General features: G+C 38.6%; 2 protein-coding genes across 13 annotated transcripts in view; both read right to left on the bottom strand.

Moving 5' to 3' along the window:
* LOC146455553 (histone deacetylase 4-like) overlaps positions 1–1493 on the bottom strand; it is a 38725-nt gene extending 37232 nt beyond the window's left edge. The window contains exons 1-2 of the mRNA XM_085094182.1: positions 1355–1493; positions 422–540 (exon numbers count right to left, since the gene is read on the bottom strand). Of these exons, the coding sequence (XP_084950308.1) occupies positions 422–540; positions 1355–1493 (258 nt within the window). The remainder of the gene's footprint in view (positions 1–421; positions 541–1354) is intronic.
* LOC146455539 (uncharacterized) overlaps positions 1–19126 on the bottom strand; it is a 362351-nt gene that overhangs the window by 76636 nt on the left and 266589 nt on the right. For 5 of the 12 annotated variants that reach the window (XM_085094236.1, XM_085094239.1, XM_085094231.1 and 2 more), the window contains 2 exons: positions 8937–10182; positions 7972–8133 (listed from right to left, as the gene is read on the bottom strand). The exons of 4 other annotated variants lie outside the window; for them this stretch is intronic. In XM_085094236.1, the coding sequence (XP_084950362.1) occupies positions 7972–8133; positions 8937–10155 (1381 nt within the window). In that variant the 5' untranslated portion in view covers positions 10156–10182. Of the gene's footprint in view, positions 1–7971; positions 8134–8936; positions 10183–18433; positions 18533–19126 lie in introns of all 12 variants that reach the window. 3 more of the 12 variants (XM_085094233.1, XM_085094235.1, XM_085094232.1) reach the window with 1 other exon arrangement.

The raw sequence follows: 19126 nt of genomic DNA, 5'->3' as shown, positions 1-19126 counted from the left end.
GGTCAGCTCTTATGACAGCATTAGAAGAAGAAGATAGTGAAACCACAGCACTGCAACTTGTTTTAAAGTGTAAATCAGCGGAACAGAGCCGAGACAAGTATATCCAGGCACTGATAACACTGTATGAAAACGAGATCAGCAACATCCAAGTACAAGGTCCCAAAACGTGGAACAGCATTGACAAACACATGTGTCAGTTTATTCAATCAATAAATGTATTTAAAGCAAAAACATGACAGCGATGATCATGATTCCTTTATATTGTACACTCTTATTACTTCTATATCTACTGATATTTTTGTAATTATATTACACATTGTATTTTACTTGCTTAAAAGCAAGTGATGGAAATAATAAAGTTAAAACGTTGTTAACGTTAATTTGAAATCCCGAAGAAGCGAGTGCGTTACAAAATTATTACCTGTTCGGAGCAAATATTAGTAAACTTTCTAAGGCATCTTAAGGTTTCTTCTCCATGAAGGATTTTCATGACCTTTCTCGCCTCTTTAAGCTCGTCGTCTGTTACCGCCTTCCTAGGGACTGTGTGATGGTGATGTACAATTTCATCAATTTTAAAAAACGAACCCTTTCCTCTACAAAATACGTGCGTACAAGGGAATTTTTGGTCAAGAAAAGCGACGTGAACTGGTCTTTCTTCGAGAATGAAGGCATTTTGAGATCTGCATATATTATGACTATTATCATCCGCCATTTTGAAAGCAAGATCTCCCAGGCGTCCATGTTTCGCTTCCTTCCCATTAACCACCGCGTCCCCCCCCCCCCCCCCCCTTTTTTTTTTGCTCGGCGCCTGGGGACGAGGCAGATTCTTTCGCTTGCGAAAAGATAAAATCGGCCTAAGGGAGGTGACGTCGAGCAGCCACGATCCGAGATCCGATTAGTATAGGTAATCACATGATTTCGAGTGCAATTTGGGATAAATCAGCACGAGTAAATTTTTCAAAGGCTAACCAAATTGCACGAGCCCGTAGGGCTAATAATATATTAATAATATACATGCAAAAATTTGACTCTGTTTTCCTCTTATCGTGTTTATTTCGTGTCACGGCTCACTGGTCCCGCCTACATTAACGTTATTGGTTGAAAAATGACAACCTTGATTGACATGCTAGCACTTGTGGAAACTTAGGCCTGGTTCATACGTCGAATTTCTGCCGTGTCGAATTCAATTCAATTAAGTGCGGCAGAAATGCGACTGTTGATTCAGACGTCGCACTCGTGCCGCACTTAATTCAGAGTCGATACTGCAGTGTCTGTCGGTCAGCAGAAAATATGATAAAGCTAGAGTATCCAACATGGCGGACAAATACACGCGTGACCAAAATATTCTCCTTACTGTGCACTTCTTCATCAATGTCATCATCAAAGCTGCAATAGCTCTCCTGTAGTACTTCCATGAAGTATCCTGCGAAGATTTTCTCTACTTCAAATGAGCTTTCTTCTTCGATGGAATCGCGCGGGTGCCATGAAGCCATTTTGGACGGTCAGCCTTGATTTACGCATGCTCAATACATTAACATAATGTATGTAAATGTATGAATTCGATTCAACACGGCAGAAATGCGACGTTTGAATCGCTGCCCCATTTCTGCCGGATAATGCGACAAGACCAGTCAAACGTACGGCAGAAATTCGGCAGCTGAATCAGACGTCGAATTTCTGTCGAATTTAATTAGTTTAAATGAATTCGACACGGCAGAAATTCGACGTATGAACCGGGCCCAGACCAAACATATCCTCTCAATCGACAAAGATCAAGTTCTGGAAGCATTTATCATTCTAAAGCATTTACATTTTATGGACCTCAAGGAAAAAAGAGGTGTGATAAGACGTCAAAACTTGTTTATTTGAAGAAGTCAACTCATTAATGTTTGTTGTCGAATCTAATGGAGGCGAAATCGATCAACATTTTCAAAATTTGAAGCTTTTCGAACTTATGAATCAGTGAGAAATACTGTCCTTGCCAGGCGGTGCAGCTGACTGTGGCTTTTCGGGAGCTGCTGTGTTTCCCATGTTGAAAGTGACTTGACATTGGTGAAAATGGTTTATGTTCATGAAACACTGACGCTGATCATTCTGGCCAGAGATATAACTTGGCATATGAAACGCCGCGAAAGCTGCTTGGTTGAAGTTGTTTCCACATTGAGCCGATTGAGGGTCTGGCGAGAACGGGTTGAAAATATTGTTGGAGCTGCTGGTGCTACTATTAAAGCTGTTTCCTCGAGCTAACTCGCTGTTGATGTTTTTAGCGTGGCTGATGGTGTGGGAAAGCTGTCGCTGTTCTCTTTCATCTCCTTCGTCATAGTCATCCAGTGACTTCTCGTTTCTGTGGCCCGTTACTTTAACAATTGAACTTCGCTCTAGGCCTGCTGTCTTCAACTTCTTTACAACTGTTTTCCTGGCGCTGTGGTTGGAAAAGGTCTTCAACGAATCTTCTAGGGTCGTTCCTTTGATGACGGACTTCATCATGTCATTCATTTTGTTCACTCCCATCGACTGCCGCTTATACCAAACTTGCGAGGACGGATTTGGCACACAAGACAGATAAACTGGACCGGTTGTCCGTATTTCGGGAGGACGACGACGCAGAAACTCTTTAAAGATTGCAACGGGACATCTGTCATCTCCAATTGCAAACATTTTTGGAAGGAAGCTTCTGGGCTTTGCGGAAAGTCCGGACTGGCGTGTTTTTGTGGGGTTCTCGATAAATTCGACGTACTCTGTGTTGTTTTCATCCAATCCAAAGGAGAAATCTTCAGTCGTCATGCTGTGGTGTTCCTGTCGACCTCGAAGACCAAAATATTGGGTCAGAAGCAAACTGTTTGGACAAGGACTTGAGGACTTCCCTTTCCCAGCTTCTTTTTTTTCCCACAGCTCATTTTCCTCGGTTGTTGTCAGACTTCTCGCCTTGTTCGGCCGCTTGCCTTTGCCTTGTTGCCGCAGTAGGCGGGCTTTTCCCTCCAGAACTTGCTTCGAGCTTTTAAACTCTCTCTCGCGAATAATTGAGTGTTTGTACTCTTTCTCTGTTAGGTATCGGTCAATAGCAGTCACCATTACACGAAGGCTATCAGGCTCGTAATCTTCCCCGTCTTTCTTACGAACTGTTGCGTAAAACTCCTCCAGAATTTTGTTCAGGGCCTCCGGTTCGTACTTTTCAATACTTTCGACATAGCCCTTTTGAGAGGCCCAAGACTTCCAGACTTTAAGCCAATTATTTGTGCTTTGTTGGGTGTTTATGTTCTTAGCATTCTCCTTCAAACTCTGAATTAAAACGTTGTTACTTTCTTGTAACCTGTCCGCCATTTTGTGTTGTTCCGTGTTCGCGACGTTCCTGTCAATCAATTTAATTTCAAGTTTCTGCACTCAATTTCAACTTTTTGCACTCAATTTCAACTTTCTGCACTGTTTGGGATTAATTGACGTGCTCTCAGCCAATGAGCATGCTGAAATTTTTGCATGTATATTATTATACCGGAAATTGACCTGCATTCACTCTCTTCTGGTAGTAATGGCGGACGACGTCGGTGAAATAAAGACTTCGAACGTTTGTTAGGATTCGTTATAGTAGAATACAGAGATCTTCTTACTTTCGTTTCTCGACGTCTGAACACTGATCTCCAGGATTTTACACTCGATTTGTGGAAGAAATGTGGAACTATGAAAACAGTCAAGATTTGCTCAGGCAACATCCACCTACGGGAGGTTAACATCTACCTAGGTGTTATAATAAGGAAGGATTGACTTGAAGAAAGCTTACGAATCTTAAGGGGCTTTTACACTTTGTGTACATGCCGTTTTAGAATAAATTTATTTATAAAGAATTATTATTATTATTATTATTATTATTATTATTATTATTATTATTATTATTATTATTATTATTTGAAAAGCCTTTTAATCTCACTAGAATGAGATTAATGAGAGTTTTCTCATTTTTTTTTATTTACACTCATAACATGGAATATAATATATTATTATCAATTTAGTTTGTAGCCAACACAGACCTACGCTGGGCCATTTACCAGTATATTCATCTAATGAAGCACTTTTACAACCATAAAGATTTGCTGTAAAAGGTGTTATGGGTTTAAAAAAAAAATTGCAGGTGCATGAAAATGGCATAATAGCTGTTATGATGATTAAAGGCAATTGTTTTCTCGTTGTCGTTGTTGTTGTTTTTTTCTTGGTTGACCCCATCAACCTATAACTTCACCATTAAATTTTGCTAGAAGTGACTGTTTTATGACTGTTGAAATGATAGATCATGTTTAAAAATATAACACTTAATATGTCAGAATTTAATTAATTTAATTTGTGATCACTTAAAAGAGGTTTGACTGCTTACTACAGTACATTAACAATAATGGTTTTATTTTATTTCTTTTCAGAATGCAATACTTAAACTTCGCAGACCGTTTATTTTTTGAATTACAAGACAAAACAGGATTTTACCAGCTTCAGTTCTGCCTTTAATGTTCCCGTGCACCAATAGTGTGGAATTCGTTACGTCGCATGCTTGCCCATTATTTCGCAAAGAAGAACCTCTACTCCTCCCCAATAGAAGCAACCCAACCATAGCACACTAAAAGTCCAAAATGGTGTCAGGAGGGAAAAATGGACAACAGTAATATCCACGTTTTGCACCTTAAAGTGTTGGTGCAATTTGTTCAGACAAACTTTGAAATGAGGCGTTATTTCCATAGATTTAAGGCTAATCAATTAAAAGAGTGGAGGTTCCCTTTAATGTCCTCTACCTTGTCTCTTTTGAAATACCACGTAACTCATTCATTCAAAGACTAGCTCATTCTTTACATTAAGGTACTAGTAATGTAAAAATCTATAGTAAACATATATCAACTGTATACTTACTTTGGCCCTTTCTGCTCTAATCATCCAGTTCATAACCTGTTTCCCATCCTGTAAACAGGGTAAAGACAAGGGAGAAACATCACGGCGCTTAATTCTCTTAAAAATTACGTGACATAAACAAATACATCATTCGTCCTCATAAAAACATGTTTAACACCTTTTCACATCCACACAAATAAACAAGTTACTGCAAGAACGACTGCGGTTTTCAATTCCTGGTGTAAGGCCTAAACAGGTCTACACACGCATCGGTTTCTCATTTTGTTCAACAAAAGTGAAAAGGTTCTACCTTCTGAAATTCATCAGCCTGTCTTGAGTCCCCTCCTGCTGGATCAATGTGTTCAGGCAGAAAACCACTATTACTTGCCTCCCCTGGTTAAATAACAATAAATTGCAAGTCCGTTCAATTTTACGAAATGAGATACTCGAATTGGCAAATTTAGTTTTGTGGCTGGTAAAAAATAAAATTCCCCGACTTTTCATTAATCATGAGTAGAATTAAAATTTTCCTGACTTTACACAATATTCTCCGACTTTTCCCAGACCTTTAAAAGAACCCGTTTCACTGACTTTTCCCTGACCGTAGCATTACCCAGGTGATATTATTTTGGCAGTTCCTGTCCACGTGACGTAACGTTTCGTTTCCATACGATACGTCTCGAAAATATACGTATTAATTGTTTCTTGACTTAAAGTGCTACAGCTGAGCTCCCGATTTCCATTCAATAAAAAACGCCTTGAACTATCACTAAAACGTACCTGACATTTCCATGAAAGCCTTCCTGCACATCAAGTAATTTCCCTCTTCTATGCTTGTCTTCAATCTAACCGTCTCCAGATTCAGTTTCTTCTTGATTTCCTCAGTCATAAGGTGCCTCTCAACTTCTTCATTGAGGCGACCAGAGAGATAGTCACTCCACAGACGTTCAAGACTTTCCCGGTTGGGACATCGCACTACAATTTCCAATGAGCCCTCATTAACGGACACAAGGGCCACGTGGTAAGCCTTTTCTAAAAATTTAATCAGGGATCCGACTGGTTCTAGCTCAGCCGTGGAAAGGTTGTGGGATTTTACATACGTCTGTGCTAGAAGTGCTAACATCGCGTGGACTGTTTGTTGTTTTTCTTCATCTAGACCTTGGGTGCTGATGAAAAGCTTGATAATAGTATCTGAAATCAACGTGAGATTGAAGTAATTGTTATAGACCTTCTTAATATGCACATGTCCAAATACTCAGGCCCGTAGGCTGGTTCTGATGCGGGTAGGTTGTTTTTATCTTTAAACAGACCAAATAGCTCTTGCTAGTTGTATTAAGGAGGCTTGCGGCAGTTTTTTTGGACCCGGGTGTAGAAGTTTTGAAATTACAATCTCGCATACAAGATAAACTTCGATCTCCTTCATACTGCATCATCATTTCAACATAATTATAATCAAAGTTAATTTTCTCATCGGTTTCCAAGCAACAACTATTACCATAGCAACGGTAGCGCATAGCCTCTCATTGTCGATTATCTCGAAATCTAGTAAGACACTTTATGACGAAACTTAAGGAATTTAAACTCCTTAATGTAGACAACTTGTTGGCGAAATTAGAAAACAATCTGTAAGAGAGTTTTCAAATAAATAATGAATCAATTTTTACGGGGTGATTTTGTTTATTCCCGCATCTTTTACCAATATCTCTGGCAAAATAAAATTTTGGCACTTTGTATTTTCATTTCAACCGGATGAGAAAATTAATTTAATCATATGTTGAAGTGATGATGTAGTGTGAAGGAGATCGAAGTTGATCTTCTATGCGAGATTGTAATTTCAAACCTTCCATCCCACGTCCAAATAAACTGCGGCGAGCCTCCTTAATCATTACCTTTAGTGACCTCAAGTCCACTAGGAACTTTTTCCTATTACCCTCCCTCTAGTAAGGCGCAGTAGTTTTGTCGCTTCACCTCGGTTCCCATCGGCTTACAACGCTGGTGTTTGAAAAAGCAATAATTACGACGTTTCCTTATTTCTTTTTGTTAATGATAACAGTACTGAACTGGAACGGTTACAGAAGGTTTTCCAGTTGTATTCTTCTGGAATGTAGCCGCGCATTGGTGTCTACTACCACATCAAGGTCCATGGTGGTATGGTAATGGAGTGGAGAAGCGCGACGCTTGATAAGCGGCTTTTCCCCATCGATGCTCCCATGTAGTTATCAAGGCGGCGCAATGTACTCGCACTTCGTTCGCATTCACGTGATGTTACTGGAATAGTACATGCAATTTTGAGCAGAACGCTTATGTTCGGATATAAGGATGTATCACATTCCTTAATTGCAAAAGCGGGGGAAGCTGGCCTCAGTTCCGGTCCCATCGATAGGTATCGGCCTTTCCACCGCGCAAGCTCCATTTGGAATAACTCTGGTGATGGAAGATCGTCACTGTATTTAGTAATAGCTGCTTTGAGGTCAACATCTATCGTGCAGAGAACACAGGCCCCCACATCCTGCAGTGGGTCGAGGTCGGATCCAGGCAGGGCCAGGCATGGCCATCGAGAACAACAACAACAACAAGAAGATCATTACATTTAAATAACGAATACGTATACTATATGTAAGGCCATGCCAATAAAATAGGTTAATCAAAAGAAGATAACAAATTAAAAGTATTGGAAAATATACGTACTTTGAGTTAGTTACAGATGAGATAAGTAAACCTTGAAATCTGTATAAGCTGGCTTGTTTTAGCGGACCATTTCTGGCAGTGGGGGGGGGGGGGGGGTTCCTCCGACCCCCCCGAACCAACCCAGCCTACGGGCCTGAAACGCCATCATACACGTAGTTCATATTTGCCAAATTTCGCTGTCCAGAAAGATTAATCATTTTTCTTTGTCTTTTTTTTTTCTTTTGGTCTTTCCCCTTATAACATGCTCAAACCACGCTCAATCGTTACTTGCAGTGTATGTAACTCCGTGGACCAGTCCACTGAAAAGGTAATCCAAGGAGCAGACTTAAATACAACTAAAACCCAACCTACATGTATAAGCTAGCACGTGGAGCGATCTTAACTAACGTTATATCTAAACGAAATCAAGCTCCATACCTATAGGGTCAAGAGAGGTTCCTGCAATGCTTGGTTTTCCTTTCGTTTCTTCATCAAGACGATGTCGTTCCTGTGAAGGACCTTTATCTGGTGTGACTGCAGCTGACGTCGGTTCAGCAGGGGTTTCTTCCCTTAGAGTTTTAACAGTCGTGCCGGAAGGGCCTGGAAAAAAGTAGACACTCTCATTCAATATTTTGGGTTCATCTGTAAAACCCTATATTCCCTAACAGTGAACAGCATCAAATTGCTCCCTCTAATATCAATGCTTATTTAACCCCCGAGTTCATAAGAATTACGGATATATTCACCCAAGGTGAATTTTCTGGATATTTTAATAACTTCTACCCAGTACTTTGAGAAGAAAAGAATGGGGACAAGATAGGAAAGTTCGTTCTTTGATATAAGGGGTTAAATTAATGGAGCCATGAAAGAATAAGATTTCAAACTTAACAATTGGGCAATAACACTATCAGCTAGAAAAAGATAAAGATGGTGCCCACTTGAAAATAATGAGCGAGCAAATTCTCTTTAAGATAGACAGTATTAAGGCAGCAAAGCCTAGAGTTCAAATCAATGATGGTCACATTTCTCGAGTCTACCACCTTATCACACATTCCGACTTTGCACGGTATTTGAAACTTTAACTCTCAAGAATGCCATAAAAAACTGAAACATATCCAAAGTTCTATTACTGTTATTACGATCTTGATAACAACCAGTCTTTCAGAATTGTATTTGTTAATAGCTATCATTTTCATTTTAACAGTCACACAATGGGATTTCTTTGGAACTAATCGATACAGGACCATAAATTTTGCTCTTGGAGTTCACCTGATACAGGACAATAAATTTTCCTCTTGGAATTAACAGTGTTTATAAATATAACTACGGGGTGTCTGTTACTCTGCCTGAATTTGCAGTTGCATTTGGAATGGAAACGATGAAAACCAAGGAAGAACTCATACCTTGAACCATTCTGCACATCATTTCCACAAAGGCTTCACATTGTTCCTTCCAACTGTACTTGTTGTCATAAGAAGCTCTCAGTAATTTGATCTCTTCAAGCCACACTGCGTGACTGGTACGGACACCTTCAATTGCCCCTGCCCACTTTGTGGGGTCATCTGAGTGAACTATCCATGATTTTCCATAAGGAATGTTCTCTAATGCTCTAGCAAATCCAGACTTGCTACCAACAAGAATGGGTAAACCAGCTGACAGGGCTTCAAGGGCAACGAGACCAAATCCTTCTGATCTAGACGGCATAATGGCAAGATCAACCTCATTCAGTAAGTCTTTCATCTTTTCTCTATTTTGCACAAACTTTCTGACAGTCAGTTGCTCCTCAGCGATACCATGTTGGAGAAGTTTTTCTCTTACCTCTTCCTGTTTTCCTTCAGAAGCACCAACAAAGATCAGATGATAAGGCTGGCTTTTAAGCGGGTGATGAGTAAATGCTTCAACGGCAATGTTGTATCCCTTTAGTTCAAAGTCTTCATCATCACCACGACCACATAACAACACTTTAAATTCACCACTCTCATTAGGAGCTTGTTTTAAGTCCCCAAATTCCCTCTCAAAAAGACCTGGCGTGACAGTGAAAATATCCTGATTCTCCTTACATCGTCGGAGATATGAAGAGTAAGAATCTTCCAGCTTCGGTCCAACAGGCACAACCAGATCAGCCATTTCACAGAGATCAACTTCATCCTGATGTTTCTTTTCACCCTTTGAAATTGGATCAGAGTAGCTTTTGTACCTACTGAGGTCTTCTGGAGCTGTGTGCACCACTTGAACCCATTTGCAATTGGAAAAGTGGGCAAAATCTTTTATGAATTGTACTTGCCGGCCAAGCTTCACGCCATGGCCAACAACAATGTTCATTTTGTGATCTTTAGGAGGGACGCCTAACCAATCTAGAGGTTCATAGCCTGGGCGTTTCTTGGCGTCAACAACAGTTACTCCATATCTCTTAGCCTCTCTTTTGTCCTCATCTTTACAAGCACCCTCTGGCACCAGGAGAGAGACTTTAACTTTAGGGTGTTGTGACAAATGAATTGCAAGCTCTCTGTTCAGTGTGGACAAACCACCAGCTGATGAGCTCCACTCGCTACCAAGAAGAGTTACTTTCAATTTTGCATCAGAAGAAGAATGGGATTTTGGTTCAGGCACTTCTTGAAACATTATTTCAATGCTGACCTCGAAACAAATCTGCAAAACAAAAACATGCAGCCTCATAAGGCTTCACATATCCCGCAGTACCTTTTTTTTTTGCTGGACATAAAATTAGCATTGACATGTACAGTATAATGAACCACAACACAGGCATTATTAGCACCAGTACATGTACAGTACTACTATCAGTATTTATGCACTTGTTAGAATGTAGAATTAAATACCAATACAGTTACCATATAAGTTCTGTTATGGCCCTCTCTCTCCGTTAAGTTCTCACTCTCTTATTTATTTACCGGACTAAAGAAAATACAAATGAGGAAGCAAGTATGGAGTGTATAAGCCCCAGAGGTGACTTAATAAAGCATTTGCAGTATTTGCGAGCATATCAAAAAGATCTTTATTGAGCCTTAATTGATAATTGAAAGCACAATAATTATTGTTCTTAAATGAATGAGCAAGACTGGTTGAAGTGCTAGACGCCCGGTCTAACTACAGTATGTTACTGATATACAGTTTCTGTGCTGCATACATGTAGGACGAATGAAATCCAACATCATGATACACATACATGTACACTGAGACTGAAAATACTTTTCAGCACAAAATGGTTTAAAGAATAAATGTTTGCCTGAGACAAGAATCGTTTTCCCTGGTAGGGATTTTACTGCTTTAGTGTAGTGGCGGTAGTAGTAGTAGGGTTTGTATTTAGTGGGGGTGATACATACAGCTGTAATGGTGCCTAACGCTCATAAACATGTAGCCTCTAAGAGTGACATGTGGTTCTATATCTTAGTGTCCCTCAAAATGTCCCTCAAGGAAAATGCAATGTACTGACTACAATAATTATTGGAATGCAGTGTATAAAAACAACAAGAGGACACTAGTTCAAGCATTAAATTTTGCTTGTGCTTCTAGCAGATAAGAAGCAGATAACTTAAACCTTTACAGCAAGCAGGCTTATGGCGTATGTTGTTGGTATCTAACCGCTAGGCATTTTTTTATAATTATATAACAAGTATTCAGTGTTAAATGTAATATTATTGTATATACCTCTCACTAACGAAGTTCGAGGTCCGTACTGTAAGTTGCGGACCAAGTTTTTTTTCCCGTTGATTTATGGCCCAACCACGAACCGCGTGGGCCATAAATCACCAGGAAAAACAACAATCAGTAACTTACAGTACGGACCAAGAAAACGAGATAAGTAAGATATTTATTAAATCTCTGACTTTAATTGGGCGTGTGGGAAAGGAAACTAGTTGAAGTTTAGCAGGCCGTACAGTGAAATACGGCCCACAAAATTGACCAATCACACCACATGTACTAACTGGGAGATAATAAAATTAATGTATGTATTTGAATATTTTTAAAATGCAAAGAAATGTGATATATAATATCAAAATTGAGGACTTCGTAAAGTTACAACCGTATTAAGTACATATTCAATGTATTCTTGACAGGTGCTAAAAAAGATAGACTATATGTGCGGTTACACTAGACCACTTCTCCAAAGCTCCCCTTGGGAATATAGCTTGGGTTGTGTTCAGTTTGGGTTTTGGTTTTTGGTAATTCTGCTGCTTTTATTACAACCTCCACCTCAAACAGGATGACTTTATTTCAAGAAGAGAACATCAACGATGACAACAATACACTTTTTCCAGAGCTTGCAGTTTTTCATTTTACATTAAAAATGCTGACTCATTGTTCACCATCATGGATGAACTTGGGTATTTACGCGACCACAAATGAATTTTGGTTTCCAAGACTCCTGAACGTAGGGTTCTGGGTCACTGGTGGAAAGAGTGAGCCATGTTGTGATTGTTGTCAAGCTTGAAATGCAGTAGCAGGTACGATTTGACTTTACGATGAACACAGCACGTAAACAACATGCAAGTTTTAATATTTGGAACATTTCACTCATGAATGAATGATTGATTGGTTAAGCCACTTTGTGTTCTTATTACCTATAGAAGTTACCTCAGGAACTGCCATGGGAATTCTTTTGTTCTTTTTGACGTATCCATGGAAAATTCCCTCAGGCAATTTCACTCTGGGAAAATCGGACACAAAAAGTTGCTTCCCCGTGGGCAACAGCCACTTACCCCAGGGAAAATGGCCAGTGTAACCGCACCTTATGTGAAAGAGCTGTTCAACAGGGACAAATTTAAGAAACAGTTGGGATTTATAGACCCAGCTGGGGGTTACCATTGTACCCCATCCCAAATTAATTATTGCATTATACAAACGCAGTTAACAGACAATGCAGATTACACTTTGCCTGCGTACAGTGTGCATTTAGTACGACTTCAGTACAGTGATAACATACCCGTACGAAAATTTACAGCCTGACACGGCAAGAATCCGGTCTGATTCTGACCATAAAGTCATTTTTGCGGCGTAAATTGAACGAGACAAAGCGAGACACCAGATTTGTCTCGCTACAGCAGTAGAACGAGACATTTGTCTTGCTATGTTCAGAGCGATAATATGGCCAGAAATTAGCGTGATCGAGCGAGACTGGTTTTACGCGGGGTACGCGGATGAACGTGACATTTGCTAGGCTGTGTTATGGCCGAGAATCTGAATGGAACGATACATCAACGTGATAGTTAAAAAAATATTTACCTCGTCTGGGTTTGTAGACCATGAATTTTACAATGCACGAATATGGGCGATAATATGGCTGGCTCTGAGCGTCCTCCAAACATGACGAGAAACCAACGTTCGTGAAGATGATCGATTCGCATGTTTCGAGGATCTTTACGAGTATTGATACGGTTATAAATTGTTTTTGGCGAAATACTTGACTCCAAGTGCAATTATAACCTACACGAAATAAAATACAGTACAATAAAAAATCGTGGGAGAGTCACGGACTGCTGGAATAACAAACAATCCAAGCAAAGAGATAGTTGATACCTATCGCATGATCAAGAACTCGACTTTCCTGATTGGCTGTTGTTTTGAAATCTTATCCCGTTTTACGTTAGCGCCGGGCAGTTCAAGTTAAAAGCTCTGCATTCAGACGTTTGACCGTTTAGCTCCATTTTCTTCAAAATAATCTTTTTCACTGTGTTAGTTTCCGAAGATATGGATGGAATTTTGGGATTTTGTATGCTTGCATATACTTTCACAGCGATAAAAAAGGTCAGTGTACCAAATTCTCGTTGTATCCTGGCCGGTGGATGAATTCAAAGAGCTCGGTAAAACTGGCGCATTCAAGAGAAGCAAACGGCTTTCCTCGGGATTCATTTATTCTCCATGTGCGTCCCAAACGTAAGTATAATGATAAAATGAATGATATACTTTACCTGAATTCCCACTGGATGGAAAACGACCGATTCACGGCTATAAAAATGTACGTGCCAGTGCGTGTTGGGTTGTTCCGATGATAATGCTGTTTTCAGCGCGCGCATTTTACAAGGGGTAGTCAATCGATAAAAATTGATATCGGAAAATCATTCGATAAATCGATATCTATCGATAAATTGAACTTAAACGATATCGATTTTATCGGTCAATCGATAAAATTTGATACTCACACGCCGACGAAGTGTTAATTTTATCGATTTTATCGGATTCATCCATCTTTATTGAATCGATAAAAATTATCCTGTTTCCGTTGAGGGAGCGTTTGATTGTGACTCTTTAAAGGTCTTTAAATGTAGATTTCAAAGGCGGCAATGAAATGGTTGGTTGTCAAGCACTGTACAACAGACTAAAGGGACTGCATTATGGTTTTCTTCCTGATTTTATTGTTAACGTAAATTATTTTTCCATTTCCGGCTTCTTCTTCGGTTTTTCTAGGTTGTCGTGTCTCTTTTGCCTTTGTTCCGTTGGTTTTTTTTATTTAACATTTAGATTACGAGCCCGAAAATCACGAAAATCTGTCCCTTTAAAGACTGGGTGAAAGAGCAATGCAACGAGCGTGCGATTGTGTTACATTAGCAAATAAATAAAACAGTAGAATAATCAACCAGGGACCAAATACAACACACCCTGGGTAATACTAAACGTTTGTAGAAAAGATGAAGCAATTTTTATCGTTTAACGATCAGGAAAGTTGTTATCAGTGTATCTGCGAGTTCTTTAATATCTTTCGGTGGTTCCCTTTCGAAAATTGGAACGATAATGCAGTTTCGATAAATTCGATATTTATCGATAAAATCGCTAGCCCTGATTAAAAAATCGATAATTATCGATTACTCACAACGAAATCTTTTATCGATTTTTATCGAATTTTGAAAAGATTTATCGAATTTTATCGATTGTTATCGAATGCTATCGATTATCGATTTTATCAATTGACTACCCCGGGATTTTATAACGGTTAAACTTGTTTTAGTTAGTGCGTGCTCAAATTAATCGGCCCTCAGTGAAGCTCAAACGGTGTTGATAAAAAGCTGACTAACACTATAGCAGCTCTAAATTATTTCTTCGTTTTCTACGTTGTTTTTCAGAATGCGTGATGTGTTTCTGCAAACCAAAAGGACCGCCCCGTAACCAAAACAAATCAATTAAATCTTTTGGAATCAAGTTAGCTGTTCAAAACGAAAGCTTCTGGTGCAGCAAGGGAAACAGCAGGAAATAAACGGCACACCTTGAGCGACTCTTCTTTTCTTTTATGATATAAATATTTTGGAGGTAACAGTAAAAGGTTTATGGTTAATACCCAGCAAAATGCCGCCCGCTACTTGTATACAAGGCGTTTCGCGGTTTAGGTATGTACTCGACAGATCGGAATGAGCTAGAATGAGGTATTGTAAAATTATACTCGGTTTTTCTGTCATAATTTTAAAGTCACAATGGCACCAAGTAGGCTAAATCAGTTTTGTTTTTGAATAGCCTTTCGAATAGCCGTGTATTCGTTTCAATTTCCAGTTGCATCGAAGAGTCGCAAACAGAAAACATCACGGGTAGAGTACACCGCCTAGATCAAAAGATAAACAATATTTTAAAGTCACATATGTCAGTTCACTTCGTAGTAAACATCCCACTAATTCTGATGTTTCAGTTACCTCAGGAAGTACTATTAAATGCAGAAACTTTTAAGTTTGTTAAAATATATTGTAGCCGATGCGAAGTACGACAGGTAGTTAATGTGTACGTGCTATTTTTATTATGTGGTGTTGCCTTACCTACATTATAATTTAGGCCATAATTCGTAAAATCTTGCAATTTTGAAGATTTTAAAGGAAACTTCAGAGATACGTACCATTTAATAGTGTCATACCGAACTTTGTGGCATGATTACACTTCTCGATGAGATGGCATTGTTTGGTATTTCTTTCTTTTCCTTTTTTTTCCTACATTTTTCCGAAGAAACTTTTGCTTCCCGCCGAAATTTAGCTTAGCGACACCTGGGGTTTTAGTTTTCCATATAAGATCAAACTATGGTATATGAGCTGATAACCGAGATTTAGTAAACCAATCGGAACGCTAGAAATGCAATATCCGAGGCTGAGAATTTAATAATGATTGATATCAATTGTCAGGAGCAGTAGTTTGCACTAAGGAACTTATATGGTGTATTGCATAACAATATGATGCAGTCTTGTAAATTACTAGCAGCATGCTGCAAAAAATAAAAAAATACAAAAAAAACTATATTGATGCAATATTAGTGGTGTAAATTGAAGACACTACATGTATATACAATGTATGCTTAGACGTTTTGCCCTAACTGTTCCAAAATCCATCCATACGTGACATGACTTCATGATTTAATAACTCACACAACCGTTAAATGCAGAGTAAGTTTCATCTTAAAACAACAGCTTCTATTACTAGAAAGTAGTAGCAGCTTCTGATCTGAGTGTAATAAATATGACATGATATAAAAACTAAATAATATACTGAGTCACTGAGATGGGAGAGCTACGTACACAAGTGGAAAGTGCAGGTACACCTTGATTATTAGTTTGACTGAGTGAAAATGGTACATTAATTCTACTTAGGGCTACAGTGATGGACTCAAATAAAGAATTATAGAGTGGGTGCTCTGCAATAGGAATGGCCAGCAAATTAAAAACTCTGGTAACTTACATTAAAGGGTTGGGACATGTCAGGACTTTCATAGGTCGGTAAGCTCAATTGGAGAGAAACTTTACATATAGTTGTTGGTTCCATAAAATATCCATACCTCAAAGGGATTTTTTTTTTCATTGGGATCCGGCCCCAGACCCCAGGATTTTCCAATCCAGAGGTTTTTCACAATCTCCCCCCACCTAGTTTATGCTTAGTTGTCAGATAAACCAAGGCCAAAATACTGAGTCAGCAAAAAAGAAAAAAAGCAGAAAAACAGTGAAAAGAGAAAAAACACACCCTGTGTCCTAACTGATTCACTACTAGGCCACATGAAAAATCCAGGCACTTTTCAGTGAAAGAAAAACTTTAAGAAAAATTTGACATGAGAAAGTTTAATTATGCTCTTAGTCCTTAGACTGCAAGTAGTCTCTCTTTTACTCGAAAATCCACAGGAAAGAAAAACAAAAAAACTGGAAGACGACATTATCCTAGGGGTAAGGAGCAATTCCATGAGCCATAAGTTGCGCACGCAGGCAGCAACGTGTGGAGTAGCACTGTGGGTGCCAGGAGGTCTTCCGGCACCTGCACTACTTGCAGCTACAGCTGTAATGGCTCTGCCTCTTGACCCTTGCAGTGTACTCAGCTCTTGAATTACAAAACCATTTATGACTTGATACTGGTAATAACATATGTTAATACTAACTGAACTTTAACAACAATACACTGTAGTTATCAGCTACTGACATTAATATTGACTATTGAGCATGTTCTTGATCTCTTGGGAACTAATCCTAATTATCATTTGTCTCACGATGTAGTCACTTTGAGTTGTAAATGGCGACGTTTTGACTGCTTATACACTACTAGTCTTCGTCGGGTGATGAGGTCGACCGGTTATGCGGCACCATTTATATCATGATGGTCGGCTGTGATCGGTGCATTTCAATCTTCATTGTTCCAGCAAGAAGTAGTTGACCTCATCTCCTGATGAAGACTAGCAGTAAGCAGTCAAAACGTTGTGATTTACAACTCAAAGTTACTACATCATGAGACTGATAATACACTTATTATTATTGTATCTACCATGATGAGCAGCAATTAACAACCTCTTTCCTCAACATTATTTATTTTGCTATTCAATCTTTTAACCTCCAGCAGAACTGTCAATCTTTATCACTCTGATTTACAACTTCTACACAGAAAATTTTATCTGCTAAATAAATAGCATGACTGGACAGGGACCTGTTAGCAAGAGCATGTATAATGTGCATAATTATAATATTCAGTTTGAAACCAGACACACAAATTATCCAGTAACCAAATTCAAAGCATTCAACTTTAAGAACAATGTAGCAATTAATAATTATTATGCTATTATGTAAGACACTGGAACTAGAATTATTATCTTAATCTTAATCTACAGTGTATGACAATTGATTCTCCACCACTTTTGCATGATTATCAATAATTGTTAGACATCGCCAAAAAATGCCAACATGAACTAACAAGTATTGATAGTCAGTGACTGATTGGCAGGTTGACATTTTTTCCGAAGATTGATGTCATTGATTGTTTAAATCATCCAGAGGATATGTCTCACTTTTAGTTTGGGTTTAATACGGCAACATGGGATCCATTCTGAATAATTGCTGAAAAGCGATCTTACTTGATGGGTTTAATATATACATGTCAACAGCTACAATGTAATTACTGATTATTGATTACTTAATGATATTTTCAGTTGAGTGTCAAAAGTAATTCTGATGTACAGTACACTTTGATAATCTAAGATTGCTTAGCAAAACTCCTACTACATTCTCAACCAATCAGAAGCAACACCAAAATCAACTGTGCCTAATATTGTAGCCGCATATATTTTGCTGCATTTGGTGCTGGGTACAGGTACACTGTACATGTATGTGTTTCTTTTTTTATTTATTTAGATTAGTTCATTGTGCTGTTTACATCTCCTGTGAATGGCCAGAGTAACTGATTTGGTTTTAGTATTATGACATTCAATTGGAAACGGCTATTGTTGTCACAGTATGTTTATAAAGCATTATAAAGCTTAGTTTAAAAGTAATATAATTTTGTTCAAGCCCAGTACTGAACTATATACGTTGTGGTTGAAATTGTTTTAAGTTTTGTTTTTGTGTCACTAGAAATTTCCTAAACCAGAGTTTTTTAAAAACAGTATACCAGCAAATAAGTTTAAATTCAAGCCAAATTATTAAAATATGGGGTAGAAATCACTCACCTGTCAGATTTGTATGACCCTTTGTATGTCTGGAAATGAGCTTCAGTCAGAAATTCAAAGGCAGAGCAATTCTCTCTCCTCAAGGGACGAGTAACGTAACTGGTAAAGGGATAAAATGTGGAATGATTAGTTTCTTCTTAAGAATTAACCTGTCTGCTTGAAAGGAGAACCCCTTCCAAACTAAAAGTGAATTGAGAGATGCCAGCAGTTCAACTTGGCCATTTAAACTTCTTTAAAAATTCAATTTAATGTACTGAATTAAAGTCCAACGCAAAGACTTGTGGATCCAGATCTTTATCTGGCAGTAAAAATTCTATCACTTTGTTACTAAGCAACAGTTACGGTTGTTCTCATGATCAAATGCAAGGCCAAACTTGTCAAACTAAACTCTGCTTAGTCAATCCTTCCAGACCCATGCAATTTCCTTTCATACAGTGTATTTAGTGTTTTCTCAGGTGATATACTCCCGGTTCAACTGCTACTTACTTACATGTACTTACTTCTTACTAAAGATATAACTGGTTTTTTTTTCCAAAACCACTTTCTCAGACAATCATGGCCAATATTTTCTGAAAAAGGTACAAAAATTTATGCTCTGGATATTTATGACCAGTCACCATAAGCTTGGTGGTGCAGTCATTAGTGATTATGTACTCTAGAAGCCCCCCTTCCTTCCCCCAAGCAATGTTTATT

This window comes from Pavona decussata, unplaced genomic scaffold (assembly GCF_977016875.1).
Source record: "Pavona decussata unplaced genomic scaffold, jaPavDecu1.1 SCAFFOLD_273, whole genome shotgun sequence".
NCBI classification, from domain to species: Eukaryota; Metazoa; Cnidaria; class Anthozoa; order Scleractinia; family Agariciidae; genus Pavona; species Pavona decussata.
The sequence above is the reverse complement of the archived record's forward strand: the minus strand, read 5'-3'. Positions and strand labels throughout refer to the sequence as shown.